At 45.0% G+C, this 18,356-nt stretch overlaps 1 protein-coding gene across 4 annotated transcripts in view; it reads left to right on the top strand.

Annotated features, from left to right (window-relative positions):
- The first annotated feature begins 6,389 nt into the window (after positions 1 to 6,389).
- Positions 6,390 to 18,356, top strand: part of NHSL1 (NHS like 1) — a 215,543-nt gene continuing 203,576 nt past the window's right edge. For 3 of the 4 annotated variants that reach the window (XM_074333629.2, XM_074333630.2, XM_074333632.2), the window contains exon 1: positions 6,702 to 7,126. In XM_074333629.2, the coding sequence (XP_074189730.2) occupies positions 6,844 to 7,126 (283 nt within the window). In that variant the 5' untranslated portion in view covers positions 6,702 to 6,843. Of the gene's footprint in view, positions 7,127 to 18,356 lie in introns of all 4 variants that reach the window. The other variant, XM_074333631.2, reaches the window with a different exon arrangement.

An 18,356-nucleotide genomic window follows, 5' to 3' on the forward strand; every position in this document is an offset into this window, starting at 1 on the left:
AGGCTTCAGAGGGAGCGCGGTCCTGCTGACACCTTGATTTCAGACTTCTAGCCTCCAGAACAGTGAGACGACACATTTCTGCTGTTTTAAGCCACTCTGTTTGTGGTAATTTGTTCTGGCAGACTGAGGAAACTAATACAGTTGACTTCAATTTTTATCATAAGACCCTGAGGTGAAGGCCCGTATCTATTATCATTTAAAGTTTGATCTTCTTTTTTATGATTCACTGAGTATTATAAGAAAAAAAAGTTTATTGAACACTGTAGAAAATATTTTGTTTCAAATGCAATGAAATATTTTATTTCTATTAAGGATAGGTTTTAATTTTTTACTTTTTGAATAATTCTCAAGAATACATACACGACACATCTCCTGGCTAGTTGATGTAGTTTGTTTTCCTTTCTCATTAAGAATTTTTTTTCAACTCGCATTACTAGAAGTCATTGTTCTATCTCTGAGATTTCAGATTTTGTGCCCCCTTTTCTAATCGCCATGTCCTTGCCTATTTTTTCTCGTACTCCTCTACAGCCACTAAATGTGCTCCTGGGCCTTCCCAGGACTGCAGTCTTGACACTGTCCCTCTGTACTCAGGCCATCGACTCCCTTTGGCCATCACACCCTTTAATCCACCACATACTCCCTGGTCAGACTGTTAATGATGACCTTAATCATGACCTTGATCCCCCCTGAAGTTCCCACTGTGTTCATCTGCAACCATCTGCTCTCTCTGTTCTGGGGCTTTTAGGGTACAGGAAAAGCTAGATAAATGGACATCTGGCACCGTCCTTACTCAAGCTGTCCAACTTGCTTGAGCCCTCACTCAGTAATTCTTTTATTCACCACTTGTTGAGTAGCTAAGCAACTCCCCACCATTTCACTTTCTTATATCCACTCGAAATAGATGGGGTTTGCTCTCCTTACTCAGACCTCGGCCACCTGGCAACTTCACTTGTGCTCTTGGTCTCATCCTTCCATACTCATATAATTCTCTGAGACTCCTCAATCTCTGGTCACCTACTACTTCTTACCCTCATACATTCCTATGTATTTAACTGTAGGTAACAGAAAAACCCAACCAATATGAATTTAAATGAGTGCTTCTCAAACTGTAAAATACATATGAATCAGCTGCGGAGCTTTTTAGAACACAGGTCCTCATTCAATAGGTGTGTGGGGTGGGGTGTGGGGGCTGAGATTCTGCATTTCTAACAAGCTCCCAGGTGATGCTATTGTCCCTGGTCCCCAGACCACAGGCTTTACACCTTAAGAACATGTGGAGCCATCCTTATGGGTAAGTTCAGCATTTGCATGGTGCTCTGATTCTCCTGGTCTGTCCCTTTCGGTCTCAAGATCCAGGAGCAGCTCCAGACGTCCCGACCTCACCTCAGTGCATCCAGAGGCAGGAGGCAGGAGTCTGACTAGAGAGAAGAGAATGAGCACCTTTCTCCTCCCTCTCTCCCCTCATCAGGGAGGTGAATATTTCCCAGAAGCCTCCTGCTTCCCCTTACAATTTCATTGACTTAGAACTGGGTTACACCTGACCCATCACTGTCAAAACAGAGTGGGATAGATGAGTGAGCTGTATGTCGAGAGGCTGGCCATGCTGGTAAACATGTTGAGTTCTGTCAGCAGAAAGGAGGATGGCCCAATAGGGCAGGCACTTTCAGCCATACCTGGTTTTCAAGTACTATTTTGAGGAAAAGCGTATTTTGATAATACGGCCTCACCTAACCAGTTTTTGAGCTTCTTTTCATGGCAGTTTTCTCTATGAATGTTCCAGTTCTACAGTCTGTATATTGTCTCTGTTCATAAGAAATATGGTTTCTGCCGCCACCGTCAAATGCAACTTTTCTTTCGAAGGTTGCAGTACCCCCTCCCTGCTGACCTCTATCTGCGTCTATTGGCCACTTTCTCCATCTTGAGCCTCTACCCGTGGGATTGGTGAATGTCACCACTCAGATTTCTGTCTCCTGTTTCCTTCAGCGCTCTTTTCTCCTCTTGCCCCCTGGCTGGGGGCGTTCCCTCACGTGGCCTTAGCTGTTTGCTCATTCATCCTTATATTCATCTAGTAGCTCTTAGGACACCTGTTCTCATGGCTTTAAGTATCACACTTGTGGGTCCCAATCCTTTCCTGAATGCCACCCCCAGACCTTTACCTGCCCACCAGGCACATCTTAATTGCATCACACCAAACCTCTTCTCTCCCAAACCAGTCTCTTTTTCCACTTCCCTTAACTTAGTAGGTGGTATTAAATTCTTCTTGGAATAAGAAAGCATAATGTTTGGTTCTGTTTTATATATTATTTTACAGGACGTTAAATGGGAAGTTGTGACTGATGTACCAAGAAGTGACAGATACCAGGTACCAAAATGAGTTGTGAAGACTACCATGTGGAAGTTTCAGAGTAAATGGTCAAGGACTGGTTAGATGCTCCTTCATACAGTGGGTACAAAAAAGTCAGGTCACTGTCAAGAGAGCTATGGAAGGATTTTCAGATACAGCTGCACTGGGAGTCCTGTCGTCACCCCACAATGGGCAGGGGCACTGGGATCTAACACCAAGCACAGTGAGGTGTGCTCTAGGATCTCTTTGAGACCTCGGTGTATACTCCAGGTGACAGTGGACAATGCCAGGTTCCACCCGAGGAAGGTACTGCAACCTATGGCAGCAGAGTAGAGGGCTATGCCTGGGAGGAAATTGTTCTACCTTCCAACCATGAGTTTTTAAAAGGTGTGTAAGTCTCAGAGACCATATGTGAAGTCTATAGTAGGAAAGTCAGCCCCAGATCATTTTAAAAGGGATTCTGCCTAAAAGGTCTCACTTGGAGGGTTGATAGGATCCCCAACAGCAGGAGTCTGTATGGAGTGGGCAGAAAGAAAGCCCAGGTAGAGGTAGAACGAGCAGTTAGAGAGCAGTCATTGCCTGTGTATCAGCAAGTATGTTCAAACATGCCCAGTAAGGGACCACAAGCGTTTATGAAAGATTCAGCTTCCAATATCCCCAGGCCCAGGGAGTATGATGCCATTTTACTAGACTACCAGTCCAGTCCAAACATCCCTGCCCCTCTCTCCCCATACTCTGGTTAGCAAGCTGAGGGGGGAGGGTGAGTAGAGTAGGACCAAAGTGTTTTGCCTTGACTTCTAACTACAGAAAGCCTTTGCTGGGGAAGGAGGCAAGGCTTTAATTACAGATGGTCGTGTCTTACAATTTTCCGACTTGACAATTATTTGAAAGCAATACACGTTCAATAGAAACCATACTTCAAATTTTGAATTTTGATCTTTTCCCAGGCTGGCAATATGCAGTTGGATACTCTTTCATGATGCTGGGCAGCGGCAGTGAGACGTAGCTCTCAGTAAGGCATGCGATCAGGAGGGTAAGCAACCAATACTCTACGCTGTAATATTCACTGCATTTTGACTTACGGTACTTTCAACTTATGATGGGTTTATATAGATGTAACCCCATTATAAAGTCAGTAGCATCTCTACTAAATTGAGAGCATGTCTTATCTCTTAAACAGTAGGGTTTTCTATTACCTGAGAAAGAACAAAATAGTTATGGGACTGCTTGAGTTGTCATTCTGTGGAAGAGGACAGTAAGCAACAAAAATGAAGTTGCTTTTATGCGTACACTCCATGAATCCTCTTTAGTCAATGTTTGAGGTACATATAGAGTTTAAATTCAGCTTCTGGAGCAGTGAAATCATTTTATCAAACAATTGTATTCGTATTGCCCCAGGATTACAAATTTACAAAAAGGCCTTGCTGTCCTTATACTGTATTCGTTCATGTGGTTACACCATATTTAGTTTCAGGCCAAGAAGACAGTTTCAAGGGATGAGATGGGTAAATGCATGAACTAAAGACCAATGTGTAACCACAGCAGACTGTTGGAGCACTTGGTAAATGTAATGTATAAGATATGGAGGCTATATAAAGACCTACTACATCTTAATAATAAAGTAACATAATTAAAAAATGGGCAAAGGACCTGAACAGACATTTCTCCAGATGTACATCATCTTCTTCCAAAGAAGGGAAACAAATAGAAAATAGGTACAAGAAAAGATGCTCAAAATCAGTGCTATCAGGGAAATGTAAATCGAAACCACAATTAGATATAATTTTACAACCGTTAGTACAGCAATAATAAAAAAGACAGATAATAACAAGTATTGGTGATGATATGGAGCAACTGGAACCCACGTACATTGCTGGTGGGAATGGAAAATGGTAGTTGCTTTGGAAAACAGGCTGGCAGTTCCTCAAAAAGTTAAACAGTTATGATGTAGCAATTTTCCTAGGCATATACACAAGAGATATAAAAATATGTCCATACAAAAATATGAATGTTCATAGTAGCAGTATTCCTAATAGCCAAAAAGTGGAAACCCAAAGTCTATCAACGTATGAGTGGATAAACAAAAGTGGTATATTCATACAATGGAATATTATTCTGTCTTAAAAAGGAATTCCAGAAGATAAGGGGGGTGGGGGGTGGGAGATGAGGGTAAGGGGGATCAAATATATGGTGATGGAAGGAGACCTGACTCTGGGTGGTGAACACACAATGGGATTTATAGATGATGTAATACAGAATTGTACACCTGAAATCTATGTAATTTTACTAACAACTGTCACCCCAATAAATTTAAAAAATAAATTAAAAAAAAAAGGAATTGAAGTTCTGATATATGGTACAACATGGATGCACCTCATACTATGTAATATAAGGCAGATACAACAGGGCACATATTGTATGATTTCCTTTATATGAAATGACCAGGAGAGGCAGACACATAGAAACAAAATGATGAGTACTAAAAAGAACTTTTTTTTTTTTTTTTAATGAGGTGTGGGTAGGAGGGGGAGCTATTAAAATGTTCTAAAATTGATCATGGTGATGTTTACATAACCGTCCATATACTAAAAAACACCAGAATGTACCCTTTCAACAGGTGACCTGTATGGTACATGAATCAAAGATGTTTTATGTGGTCACCAGACTGGGGGCCTCCTGATGGCAGGCCAGCTTTGCACACTAGCTCCAGCCAGTGCCTCCCACACAGGCACGCAACACATATTTGAGGGAACAGCACACTTTTACCCTGTAGCTAATGTTTATACAGTGCTTCATACATGTCAAAGCACTATTTTTCACTGACAGTAGCAGCTCCTTTGTGCCGCCTAATAACCCTGAAGGGGTCAGGGTGATTACGAGACAGATATTTGCCCATATTGTGAAAAATGATTGGCTGTACAAAACATTTGTCTCCTAAATTTTGTCTGGAGACGCTGACACTCTCAGATTTGTTTGCCTTGCATTTCTCTTGCCTCCCTGAGAGACGGAATCCACTTTGTAGCACAATCATCAGAGTTTGGGGACACGGATCCCAAACGGCAACCCAACAGCACAGCAGTTCGGGCGCTTAGGGGGCAGAAACCAAAGAGATTCCTTTTCTGAGCAAACATAGCGATGAGGCCAGTGGGACTTGAGCTTCGGGATATTGGACTCGGTCTCTTCAAACCTCCTAGCCGGAATATTTGAGTTAGTGGGGTGTCCCATGACCTCAACAGCATTTAGCTTAACCGTCTTCCAGGCACTGAATTCAGGGTTCTAGGTCTGAGTGGCCCCCCTCCCTGCTCACTTGCTTGGGGTAAAAGATTAGGCACATTTCTAATCTTTTAGAAAGATTAGGGGCCTTTCCAGTTGGAGGGGGACGGAACCGCTTAGTTAAGAAAAAGTCTTAAAGCCCCCTCCACCCCCCCCCAAAAAAAAAAAAAAGGTCTTCAGAGGTTTTTCTGATTGGGACGAGGACACCTACTTGGCTACAGAACCCCTGGCCACTGGACGGCCCTCTTTTAGGTCCACCGAAGCGGCCCAGAACTCTTGGCCGCCTTCCAAAGTGGGGCTGGGCGGGACCAGGGGTACCCACTGCAGCCCCCGGGCGTTTCCCGCGGGGCGGAGAGCGCCTGACTCACAGCCGCCGGGGCAGGAGCGCAGGTGAGCAGCCCAGCCTCCCTCACGCTGCCGTCCCACCGCCTCCGCGGCGCCCGCGCCGCGCCCCACCCCTCCCCGCGCCCGGCCGGGCGAGGGCTCGGTCCAACCGCCGGTGGGCATGAAAGGGGAGCTGGGTGGCGACGAGGGAGCCCCCGATCGTCGCGGCGGAGCCCGCCCCAGCAGGGTGCGCTGAGGCGCGGGGCCGCAACCTCCCCGCGGGCGCTGGGCGCGTCGGCTGCGGGAGCCGCAGGTGGTTCCCCGGGCCGGCCCTTTTCTCCTCCCCCTTTCCTTTCTTTCGCCTCCCCTCCCTCTCGCCCGGTGTCGGCGGCACTTCCCCCGCTTCCTCCTCCCTCTCCAATCGGGAGGGAGGGAAGGAGCCGCCGGCTCTTTCCTGCCTCCCTGCAAACTTCAGCGGGACTCGCGTCTCCACTCGCCGCCGCCACGGTCACCGCGCCCCCCGCCCGGGAGCTGCTCCTTGAACTTCTCCAGCCGCGCGGCCGGGGCACCCCGGCGGGTGGAAGGACGCCGCCGGGCGCCAGGCAGCCGCTGCTCGGACCGTCCGGAGCCCTGCCTCGCGGCTCCCGGGGCTGCCGCTGGCTCCTCTGCCTCGCTGCCCGCCAGCCCGCGCGTCCGTCGGTCCGTCCTTCCTGGCCGCCTCGCCTCTCCCAGCCGGCAGCGGCCACCAGGCTTCCCCTCCGCGCCCCGCCGCTGCCCGGGACTTTTCTTTGTGTTGGATGCGGACTCGCGCCCCGCGCCGACGGGGGGCGGCTTAAGGGCTTTGCCGGCCCCGGGCGGCCCGCGGCGCCACGAGCCCGCGCCCGAGCCGCCCGCCCCGCACCATGCCCTTCCACCAGAGGACCGTGGAGCCCGCGCGGCTGCGCCGGCCCGAGGCGGCCGGAGCCGCGGACGCGCCGCTCTTCCGCTCGCTGGAGCAGGTCAGCTCGCACACCCTGGTCTGCCTGCTGGCGCAGCTCGCCGACCTGTCGCGCTGCGCCGGGGACATCTTTGGCGAGCTCCAGGGCCAGGCGGCCGCGCTGGGCCGCCGCACCGCAGCGCTGCACCGCCGCCTCGACGCCCTGCACACCGCCGCCGCGCGCCTCGACCACCGCCGAGTGAAAATCCGTGAGTGGCCGGCGGGTCGGGGGAGGGGAACGAGGTGGGGAGGTGCCAGGCGAACTGCTCGCTACCGCCCCCTGGCGGTCCCGGGCGGGCTCTCGGGCAGCCACGCGGAGCCCCGGGGCCCCTGAGCCCTGGCGACCCGCGAGTTTCGGGCTCTCGGGTGGGGACGGCCTGACCCGAGACCCGGCGACTGTGCAGGTGGCAGGCGCATGTGGCGCTCTCCAGCTCTCGGATTCGGGAGGTTCTTGGCCGCCTGGATGGAGTGGGCGCGGAGGGTGGGAATTGGGCTGGCCCAGTCCCATTGCCTGATTCTTGTCTCGGTTTGTCTGTGTGGGAGGCTGAGAGGAGACCCCGGGGCGCTGTGGGCAGAGGAGGCGCCAAGGTCCAGCGCCAAGGGTCAGGGGAAAGTAGCCTGTTCGAGAAGCCGGGATACAACGTAGATAGAGGTATATAGTGATGACAGTTCTTAAGACTTCCGGAGGATCTGTTTGTAAACATCTCTGGGCATCTCAGCGAGCATTGGGGCTGCTTGCCACCTCTCTGCCCACCGGGTACCTACCTGTGCTTTTACCTACAAACAAAAGTATGCAGACTTTTAATTCAGGATTCTCTTATTTGGCGCTAATTTTTGTCTCTCTTCCCCTGCTCCCTAGCCCACCAGCTCTTAGTGATTCAGAGGGCCTTGACCTTGAGCTCAGACTCTGAATCCCATTCATCTTTGTCTGTCCTCCAACCCTGAAAATCAACTCTTGTGTCCTGACGTAGTGATCTCTCCAAGCACCCATTTCATTTCAGCAGCTTAACTAGCTCCAGTGAATGAAGTAACTGGAATTTCCCGCTGGCCCAAAGCAGAGAAACTTTCAGTGTGATGTTTGTGTGGTTTCTCCTCCGTTTAGTACACGGACTTGATCGTAATCCTAAGTGTAAAGAGTAAATTGGAGATGGATGATGGATTGAAGGGTGGGAGGGGAAGTGTTGGTGTAACACACGCGGAGATTTCAGCAGCTCTGGATGAAATATGGTCTTTCTTAGAACCACTTCATATGCAATCTCGAATAGCTGGTTTTCCACGTTTTCCCCTGCTAGAAAAACTTAGCTATACATTACTTTCAACCGGAAGAGTTCAGGTTTTCAGTACTTTAATACCGGTGAGATTGCTTGCTGTAATACATCTTTCTTCAGGTTGTGAAGTTATCGTGTGGTAGTTTCACGTTTTACAGTTCATCTCTTTGATTGTGCTGTCAACACTTCTTTATAAGTTGTGGACAGTTCCCAACTAGGGAGAGTCTCACTGCCCCCAACTCCAACCAACCAAAAAAACCAACCAAACAACAACAAAAACAAAACAAAACAAACAAACGAAAAAAACAAGTCGGGGTGGAAATCAAAGTGGCCTCATAAAGTTGGACACAAATAGAATATATCTGCTTAGTGTGAATAATGACGTCATGCATCTGGATATACTGCCCCAGTGGAATGTCATGGTCATCTCCGTAATCACTAATTGCTTCTACGCCTTCTCTGTGTAGTGTTTGTGTGCAGGTGAAGGAGAATTTCACCCTTGAGGAACAGTTTGTTGAGGCCGATCTGCAAGGTGAACTGATCTATTGTGGGAATTAAAAAACAAGGAAAAAAACTCCCTGAAGGTCAAGAACTCCTTCTTTTGCTAGTTTAGTTTTACATTTAAACATACCACTTTTCTTTCTTTGTATACATATACACCAATAGACTAACGTCCTTAGTCCAAATCCCCCAAATTCCCTAAATTAAGGTTGTCCTAACGAGTGCCTGCAATAACTCTTTTAAAAACTTTTCACAAGTTTTAAAATCTTTTGAATCTGAAAGGGCTTTGCTTTCACACCAGAAAACCTGACTCATCATTTTTTTAATGATCAAGAATGAAGGCTTTTATTGAATATAATTATGTCTGACAGTAGAAGTGTCCATATAGAGAAGAAAGTTGAACTATAAAGACATGAGTTTTTGTAGTTTTTCATTTTTCCACACCTATACATTCATTTTACTTAGTTTCTGTTAGGACTTTTTTGAAAAGATGCGTCAAACCTTGATCCTGTGTAAGGCTACATTTTGAAGTCATTTTGGTACCTTTTTAGGCAGGCCTTCAGAAAAACGTTCCATTAGAATGGACAGGCAGACTTTTAGTGGTGGAGTTGACAGTACAGGCCGTCTATTTCATTACCTCTTAACAAAAGAACATTGCATCTGAGAGAGTTGAAGTGAACCATCATCCCAGGTTGTGTAGTGAGCTAATGTCACAGCCGGGCCTTGAGACCAGATTTCTGATTGGCTCACGGGCTGCCCCACTGCATTTGTCCCTTCCTTTAGGATGGCATGGAAATGGGAAACAAAGTTCAAATACTTTCCATAAACAGTTCCAAGGATAACTATGACTCTTTTCATCCTTCTTGTCACAAACTTTTTTATTTAATTAAAGTTTATTGGGGTGACAATTGCCAGTAGATAAAGTTACATAGATTTCAGGTGTACAATTCTGTAATGTATCATCTATATCTCACATTGTGTCTGTTTGTTGAGTCTGTACCAATAATAAAGGGTGTGAGTGGAGCTATTTCCAAAACCTACAGACTTTATCTTTGCAAGACAGAAACAGCGTGTTAACCCTGTGAGCCAGCCCTGCTGGTCTCAATGATTTTTACTGTGTATTTCATCAAGTTTGGCATTCCTCAAAATCTTACATGTAGAAAGTCACTTGAAATAATTTTGTCACAAGCTGGGGAGAATGCACATTACACTTTTTCTCCTACTCATCCTTAAAGCCTCTGTCGATGCTTTCCCTGACACCCCAATGTTGGAGAGGGTGCTTCATGGTATCCAGGTGGATATCAGATATGTACCTCTATCACTGCACTTACCAGTGTGGACTGAAACTGTGTACTCAGTTCTGCTCCCTTCTGCTAGATAGCAAACTCCCTGAGGTCAAAGATGGCTGTGTCTTTGTTTTTCCAAAGCTCACGACAGTGCCTGGAATGTGATAGCTCAATAGGTATTTGAGCTAAACAAATATTTAGTTTCGTAGTGGTCAGTGTCAAGAAGAATAACTACAAAAATTTTCAAGAGGAACTACTATACTGACTGCTGCAAATCTAAGTGAGTAAGACAATTACTTTAAAAACAAATGAAACAAACTTTCTACCCTTTTAAGGTTTTGTGCTTAACTACCTTTCTATAAAAGTCAAACTTCATCTATTTTGTTGACACAGTAAGTTCTCTTTGAAAATACTGACAGCCAGAAATGTGGATAGTTACATCTCTCTCGGTAAACAATCAAAACAGACTTTGCTATGTAGATATCAATAGACACACAATCTAATAGCCCTGTTTTATTTTTAATCCCCATGTGATTTCTTTTCATAATTAATAATAGCACTATACTTATGTAGTGCTGTTATGGTTGAAAACATATTTTTCATATTCATTATTTGACACAAAAGCCTTGTGAGGTAGTAAGCCCAGGCTGTATTATATCCATATTACATACAAAGAAATGGGAAGTTCTGGATCTAATAAGAGGTATATGTAAGACAGAAATTGAGTTTTCTTATATCTAGACCCAGACTCTTTCCACTTCACCTTAAAAGTACTTCGTGGGTAAATGTGAAATGTAATTAATTATTGAAACAGAAGAAAAGATGACTTGTTGGCTTTTTCCCTTCGAGTTCCAGAAAAGCAGATCCCCCCCCCCCCCCCCCCTTAGATTCTAGAGGTGTTCCGAGTTTAGGAAGGTTTGTTGTGTTGCATAATTCTGGGGGAGCACCAGTCACACCTTACTGTGTGTGACTGGTGCTCCCCTAGAGTTGATGTGGTTTTCAGACTGTGCCCCTGCGTCTGACAGACTGAACAATTTTTATAGGTTAGATGAATGGTGTTGAAGATAGCGGGTTGGCAGAAAGATTGCATGGGCACTGTCTCTGCATAAACAAGGTATGGGTTTGTAGTGTCTGTGCGAGGCAGGCACTGCAGCCTAATACTTTCTGGGTAGTGCTCAAGCGGCATTGTTTTACCCCACAAGGGACTGTCCCTTGACCCATCCAGAGGGTTGGCTGGTCTTGATGCCAGAGTATCTTTGCTTCTTCCTGGGAATGAACCTTTTACGCAAGGTGCTTGTCAGACTGCGAAAGACAGAGAGGTAGAGGCTTCACTGCACTTCTAAGCACAGGTTATGTTTGGCTTTTTGTGCCTGTCTGCCTGCTGATAAATGTTTGTATTTCTAGTGGAGTTGGCATATGACTTGCTTTCATTGAAACATACCACATACTAAGGAGGATGTTGGTGTGGGAATACGGTCTCCACCCATCTCTAATCCCCCGGAAGGTCTCTAAATGTATTAACTGAAACTGACAGCTGAGTGGCCAGACCGCACCTCAGGCTAAGGAGGCCCTGTGAGATGAAGCAGTGGTTCCCACACTTGCTTGACCTTAAGAATCACCTGGAACTCATGTTAAATGTATGGATTCCCAGACTCTTCCAAAGCCCTGTCTCCGGTCTGTGGAATGAGGGCTGCCGCCTTGTTCTTCAAGCACTTCAAGTCCATTGGAGCAGACGGGCAAGCTCATTGGGTTGGGACTCTGGAGCTTTGAGTCTGGTTTCACCTCCGTCACTTTCTAATGCAGATTTCGAGTAGTTTATTCAACACCTCCAGACCGTAGTTTCCTTAGCTGTAAAATAGAGACTTTGACTAAATTAACCTCTCTTGGTCTTTCTAATGTGGGCATTTTGTAATTCTAATGAGGGGTTACTATTTGATAATAGCAGTAGCTCAGATGACCTTGTAAATATAACTTTGATCAGTAATCATTCTCTGATTCTTATGATTAGGGATTTAAAGACAATCTTTGTGTCTGAAATAAACTTCGTGGCCAAACAGACTCTTGCAACTCGCATTTTGCTGACACGGAGCTCCTGGAGTGTCGTGTCTGGAGGGGTGAGCTATTTTCCAAACAGATCAGGCAGGTACCTGTTTCAGATTTGTGTATATATATCCTGCCCACGGTCCATTCATGGCTTCCTCGGTATCCTTAAAAAGTGCTGACATCCATGGGAAGAATTATTTAAATACTTTTGCCATGTGTCAGATTTCCAAATATTGAGAGTTACGGTTTTAAATAATGAAGGTGTATCATTTAAGCCAAAATTTCAATTTACTCATTGACTCTTGGATGTTGAAAATATAATTACTTGGCTTAAAAAGCTTCCTACATTTAGGTTGAAATGATTAATCTAGCAATAATCTAGTTTTCGTCTATATTAGAGAAAAAAAACAATATTAAAATTTCATCTGTATGTATCGTTTTAGGATTGAGACTAGCAAATGGAAAAAAAGTAACGAGAGAGAAATATTTGAGGTTCTTAATATTTTGGAAGAAAATTCAGGAACAGAAAAATAATGGCTATCATTTTGGTATCTTAAAAAAATACCAAGTTTTAAGTATAAAATAAAGTGGTTTGCACTTAAGTAGGCACCTAGGAGTCGATTCAATTATTTAATTCTGTTTCTCCTCAAATTGGTTTATATCCTGGAATGAACGAATTCTGTAGGACTTGAAGTTCAAAATCAATAGGATAGTGTTGATGGCATCTTCCTATCACATGTTAACATTTGTTAGCAGCAGTTTAGACACATGTAGCAAAAGAGGTAGAGTTTCTGTTTTTGAATGAGAGCTCTTCGGAAAAAAAGGCCTGGCTATCCCAGCTTTAGTCCCTTTCCTGATGGATTAAATGACATGTCTGTGAAAGCATTTAGACCACTCAAACAATGACATTACTGATATCAATATCTAGGCAGCAGCACAATTCCGATTTCTGGTGTTGAGCTGTCTTTTTGGTAACTTTGTATTGCCTGATACTATGGACAACTAATGTTGACATGTTTGCTACAAACTAGATACTTTAATACTTACAAGGGCTCTATGAGGTGGATACTGTTACTATTTCTGTTTGACAGATGATACAACTAAGGCACAAATAAATACTTTGCCCACATTCACAGCTAGAAAGTGATGGAGCTGGGATGTGAACAGACAGGCTTATTTTCAGAGCCTATCCTGACCATTCTATGGTACTCTCTCTCTCTTCAAATTTTGTACTCAGATGAGGAAAACCCACGCCAAGAAGAGATGGCCTGTCAACTCTGAAGGGAAAAAAACTCTGTCTTTTGGTCTTTCCCCCTTTTCTTCTCTTTTTTGTTTTGAAACCTCTCAAACTACTGGCAGATGGCCAAGAAATTTGAGACCTGTCTCTAAAGTACTTAACATAGTACCTGACATACAACTATCATTCACTTACCCTTTACTGTTGTTGTTTAGATGACAGAGACGGCTGAGTTAGCATCTGTGTGTACATTGATGTCCACGTATTACTGCAGATGGCCTCGTCTGTGTGAGGCTGCTCAGCCGAAGCCTAGAAGATGAAAGCTGACCAGGTCCAGAGGAGAACTATGTCAGAGATAAACATAAAAACAGTTCTGATTGGAAAACCAGAGGGTTTTGCCCAGGGAGACTAAAGTATAGACATCAAGTATATGTAGCTCCTGACAGGAATGTGTGAAAGATGGTTGTTTCTTTCCGCCTCAGAGGGGTTTTGCTTGTGGGATTTGGGGGAGCCAGCCCTTCTCTTGGGGGCCTGCATGTAAGATGCCCTCTTTCTCAAAGCCCTTTGCACCTCCACTTCCTTCTATTGTAGGAACTGCAGTCCCAGCTCGGCTCCCACTTAGCTTCCTGGGTTCCCCTTTACCCCAGTTGCTCAGGGGGCTATCAGAGCCTGAACCCCACTCCTACATGATTTCAGTTTCCCACTCAGCACTTGGGTGGCTCAGCTGAGACCTCAGCTTTCCTTGGGCACGTGGAACTCAGAGCGATTGTTCGCACTACTTCATTCATCTCGTGTTTCTCACAGGTTCTGAATCATCAGATGCACTGGGGGCTTGTTTCCAAACAGATTCCCAGAGATCCTGGCGATTCTGAGTCAGCAAGTCTGGGGTGAGGCCAGGAACAGGCCTGGCTAACAGGTACCCTACGGTGATCTGGTGAACCAAGGTTTGGAAACGCCAGTCTCTGTTGTGTTAGCAGTCTTGTCCATTGAGGATGGCAGGATATTCCTCCTTCGTGAAGTATATTTTGGGTGACTCTGCTAGTGCTGAGTTGTAAGGATAAACACTGAGTGAGACGGGGTCCTTCCTCCAGGTACTTGTATGGATGATTAGCTATGTAAGTAAATGCCAAGCAATACAAATAACCATTATATAACCTAAAATCTGTTCTGCATTTTAAATTGCCAATTGAAATTGGATTTCTAGAAGATATCTGATTTTTAAGACCTGCCTGTAAAATGTGGGACAGTGGCAGTTCCACACATGTAAAATACTGATTTTAAATGTTTATAGCATACTTTATCTAACAATGATATTCTAAAAAACAAATACAAACACTTCTGGAGTGAGATTTTCTTTTTTTCCCCTGTGGCATGGTGGAAGTTTCCTTCTGTTAGTACTGCTTTATTTTCACTTATTCTTCTGATTTGCTTCCACAAGAAATTTCCCCCCTGTAGAAAAGCAGTGTCTTGCTTTGGGAGGACAGACAGCTGTTTCAGGTTTTTCCTGTAGGGAAATCCTCTATTCTTCCTTCTGCGTTCCCCCCCTTCTGATTAAAAGCTGGTAAACTTGTTATCGGTAGTATGTAGAGGACCATGGAATAATTGGCTGATTTAAGTTTCAGTAACACATGGTAAAATATAACGGGGGCTTTCTAGCTGACAGTGTTGGGTATCTGATGAAATGTTATGAAGACTCAGAGACCCTGAAGTGGAGCAAAGGAAATTGAATTAAGCAGGGGCTCTGCTATCTGTGTGTAATCAAATTATGCCTGATTATGCTGGCATCTGAGAACGACTGTTGAGATCACTGCGGTTTCCCAGCCCGTGGTCTGGCTGCTGCGACCACCATCTCGGCAAGGACATTACCCTCCATTTCTCAGAGAACGACAGTTGTACCCATAGCTGGCTGGTGGCCTCTCACAGAGCACCAGGCAGCCTGACTGTGCAGGCTGGGCTCCTTCACCTCCACGTTGTGCTGCAGCTGCGACACTCTGAGCATACATTTCCATTAAGTGATGGGCCAGGCAGTACATTTCCCTTGTTGACAAAAATATGTGAAAAGCTCTGCAGAGAAGTCTCATGTCTGCTCTGTCCCCTAACGTGCATTGTCCCTTCCTCGCCATCCTCCCACCAGAATAACCATTTTTATTAGTTTCTCCTCATTCTTCCAGAGTTTCTTCATGCAAACATAAACATATTAACTTGGGGTTATTTTCCCTCCATTTGTCAGACACATGATTTCTGGATTATCCGGTTGCCCTTCTTTATTTGGATATACAATAAAAATAAGATTGGTCACATTGAAGTGGATTGTTAATCTAAGCAATGATTTAGTCAAATTTTAAACTGGAGTTTCCCAAGGAATGATTAAGCTTTTCCCTGTGTGAAGAAAGGAAAAGGGAGGAGGGACTTCTGTTAAATGTCTGTAACAACACAGGAGAAGTGGAGTTTATTTAAAAGCTGACGTTTTCTGCCTTTTATCTGGACGTCCTGCATGCTGAATGTGAATTGCTTCCTGAATTGGGAGGGGGCCATTGCCTTGATACAGGGCTGCATGTGAATTTTAGGGTGGAATGTTTTACTCTGAGACAGGGACTGCATCACGTAAATGAATGGATTTGAGGTCCGCTTGGTATTTGAATGTCACTGGGTTGGTTCTAACCACCTTGACTATAGTGCAAGGGCTCTTACGAGAGAGCAGTGACACTGACGGATACAACATCATTCTGATGATACACTTAATGGATAATCATCATAATTTTCAAATTTGTGAAGTACAGAAAATACAAAGAAGAAAAAGTATCATGATCTAGAGAGCGTCCGTTTCCTCTTTTTATTTTGGTTACTACATGTATATTGCTATGTATGGGTCTATGTACATGTAGGGATAGCAGTCGGTAGCAGTTTCAACAGAACAGGGGACATCACTGTCTGTATGTAATTCTGCGTCCTGATTTTTTTAATGCTTAGTTTATATTGTGAGCATTTCCCCCAGGTCACAGACCTCCAGAGGCTGTGCTAACCAGGAAGGCGTTGGGTGTCTCTCTGACAAGCTTGTTTTGCTTTGCCCCCCAAGTGAAGCCCTGTTAATGTTCTCAGGAGCCTGTGTGTTCGCACCCGAGTTCTCAGCGGACAGAAGTGTGTTATTCTGGAGCTTCCTAGGGTTGCTTCTCCGTGTTTAGTTATTTGTGAACCTTTCAATTGCCCTCACGAGGTAGTCTTAAGAGAAGTTGGGGTTCGGTCAATTAGTCCAGTGGATTGTTAAGTCTTAGATGTTATTCCCGTCTTCTGGAAAGATGAGCCGTCATTTACATCCAAGATTGTTTACCCACAATGACAGTTCTCTGTGTCTTTAGAGTGAACAGATCATTGACTCAAAAGAAATGTAGTTGTCTCCTTTCTTTCTTACTTGTCCTTTGGTTGAGCAGTGTGCCTGTTGTACTAATAAATCGTGTTGCTTTATTCCCTCTGAAGTGAAAGTTCTGTTTTTTCCTTAAAGAAAAAACAAACCCAAATAAACCTTTCCCTTCCCCCTTCATCAAAATGGTAATCAGACATCTGTCCCAAGGTTTGTCACCTTGGCCAGTGTCTGCTCCTGGCAACATATGGGGTCTGTTGAGAGCTCAACAAGATTTAAAAACAAAGGTCTGTCACCTATCTCTTGTTGCCACTTTGGTTCTTGTTTTGTGGAAGGATGAGGATTAAGCGTGTTCCTTTTATTGTAAATGTTGATGGTTTAATTGAAAAATATGTGGTCTATAGAAAAACTGGGGGGACTGGGCAAATGTATTCGTGATAATGGTGGCAGGGAATGAAGGTGTGTAATGGGGTGGGAGAAATGTCTTCCAGGGCCATTAGTACTTTTTACATAATCTAAATATGCTGTTTGCAAATTGCAAGGTGTGCTCAATAATAATCTTAATAATAATTTATGTTAACATTTGTGGGATGTTTATAGCTAACATTTATAGGCTGCTTACTATGTGCCAGTTTCATTTAATCCTCATAAAAACTGTATAAGAGAGACATATTATCACCCCCATTTTACTGAGTGGCACGGACGGGTAATTTACCCAAGGTCACAGAACTGGTAGGTGGTAGAACAAAATATGATACAGGTGAGTTTTGTGTGTAAACACTTTGAATAATTATAATTTTGTGAACTTTGAAGTTCACTTTAATGTCGAGACATTTCTGAGCGTGGCTAGGTGTTGATAGGTATTTTCCACTTTATTCTGGTTATTTTAAGTCATTGTGCCACTAGCCCAATGGCATGACCTCGTCTGGTTCTTTGAGTTGCACTGATGAAAGCTACTCTGGTCTCTAAATAGAGTGTTTTTGTCAGAGCTTCCCAGCATTCTGGCCTCTTTTCCTCTGCCAGACTTTTCACGATCAGTGTCAGAAGATAGGTGATGTAGGAATAAATTGAATTTCTGGCTTACTTTTCTTGGCCACGTTAGGGGAAGTGGTTTTCTTTCCTTTCCCCCTCCCCGCTCCCCAAACTTGCTGTGTTTCAATACTGTGACAGTGTAACATGCTATCTCAAGTCCATCCCTCCCGAGCATTGCTTAGTTAGTGATGGAGGATGAGAAGCCGTGAAGAGACTGGTTGGCTGATAGCTCCTCTCTCCTAGTACAGTTTTACCTTTATTGATGGCAAGTGCCTTTAACCACTGGTACTGGCTGGCAGCAGCAGCCAAGGGCATTGCGACTTCTAACCATTCCCTTAAACCAGCAGTTCTCCAGTGTGATTCCTGGGCCAGCAGCATCAGCTGTCTCCTGGGAACTCGCTAGAAATGCAAAGTCGTGGCCCCACCCCAGACCTACTTAAATGGGCCGTCTACAGCTGCCTGTCCAGGTGATTCTGACGCTGAAGTTTGAGAACCACTGTGCAGTATCAGCTGGCTGCGGGCCCGAGGAGTGAATCTGCTTAGAGCCCTGCACAGCCTGTGCTGTGCTTCGGGCTGTGACTGGGGCTGCCAACACTCAATTCCCAGAGGGTTCTTTAAAAACGCTCCTGCTTCTGGTCCAGGACAATATGGGTTTATGAACTAATGCTTCATTACCGCTCAACAATGCCAGTCTGGCTGTAAGCGTCTCTGAGT

The sequence above is a fragment of the Rhinolophus sinicus genome, chromosome 2, assembly GCF_057876585.1.
Source record: "Rhinolophus sinicus isolate RSI-liver-muscle chromosome 2, RSI-T2T, whole genome shotgun sequence".
Lineage (NCBI taxonomy): Eukaryota > Metazoa > Chordata > Mammalia > Chiroptera > Rhinolophidae > Rhinolophus > Rhinolophus sinicus.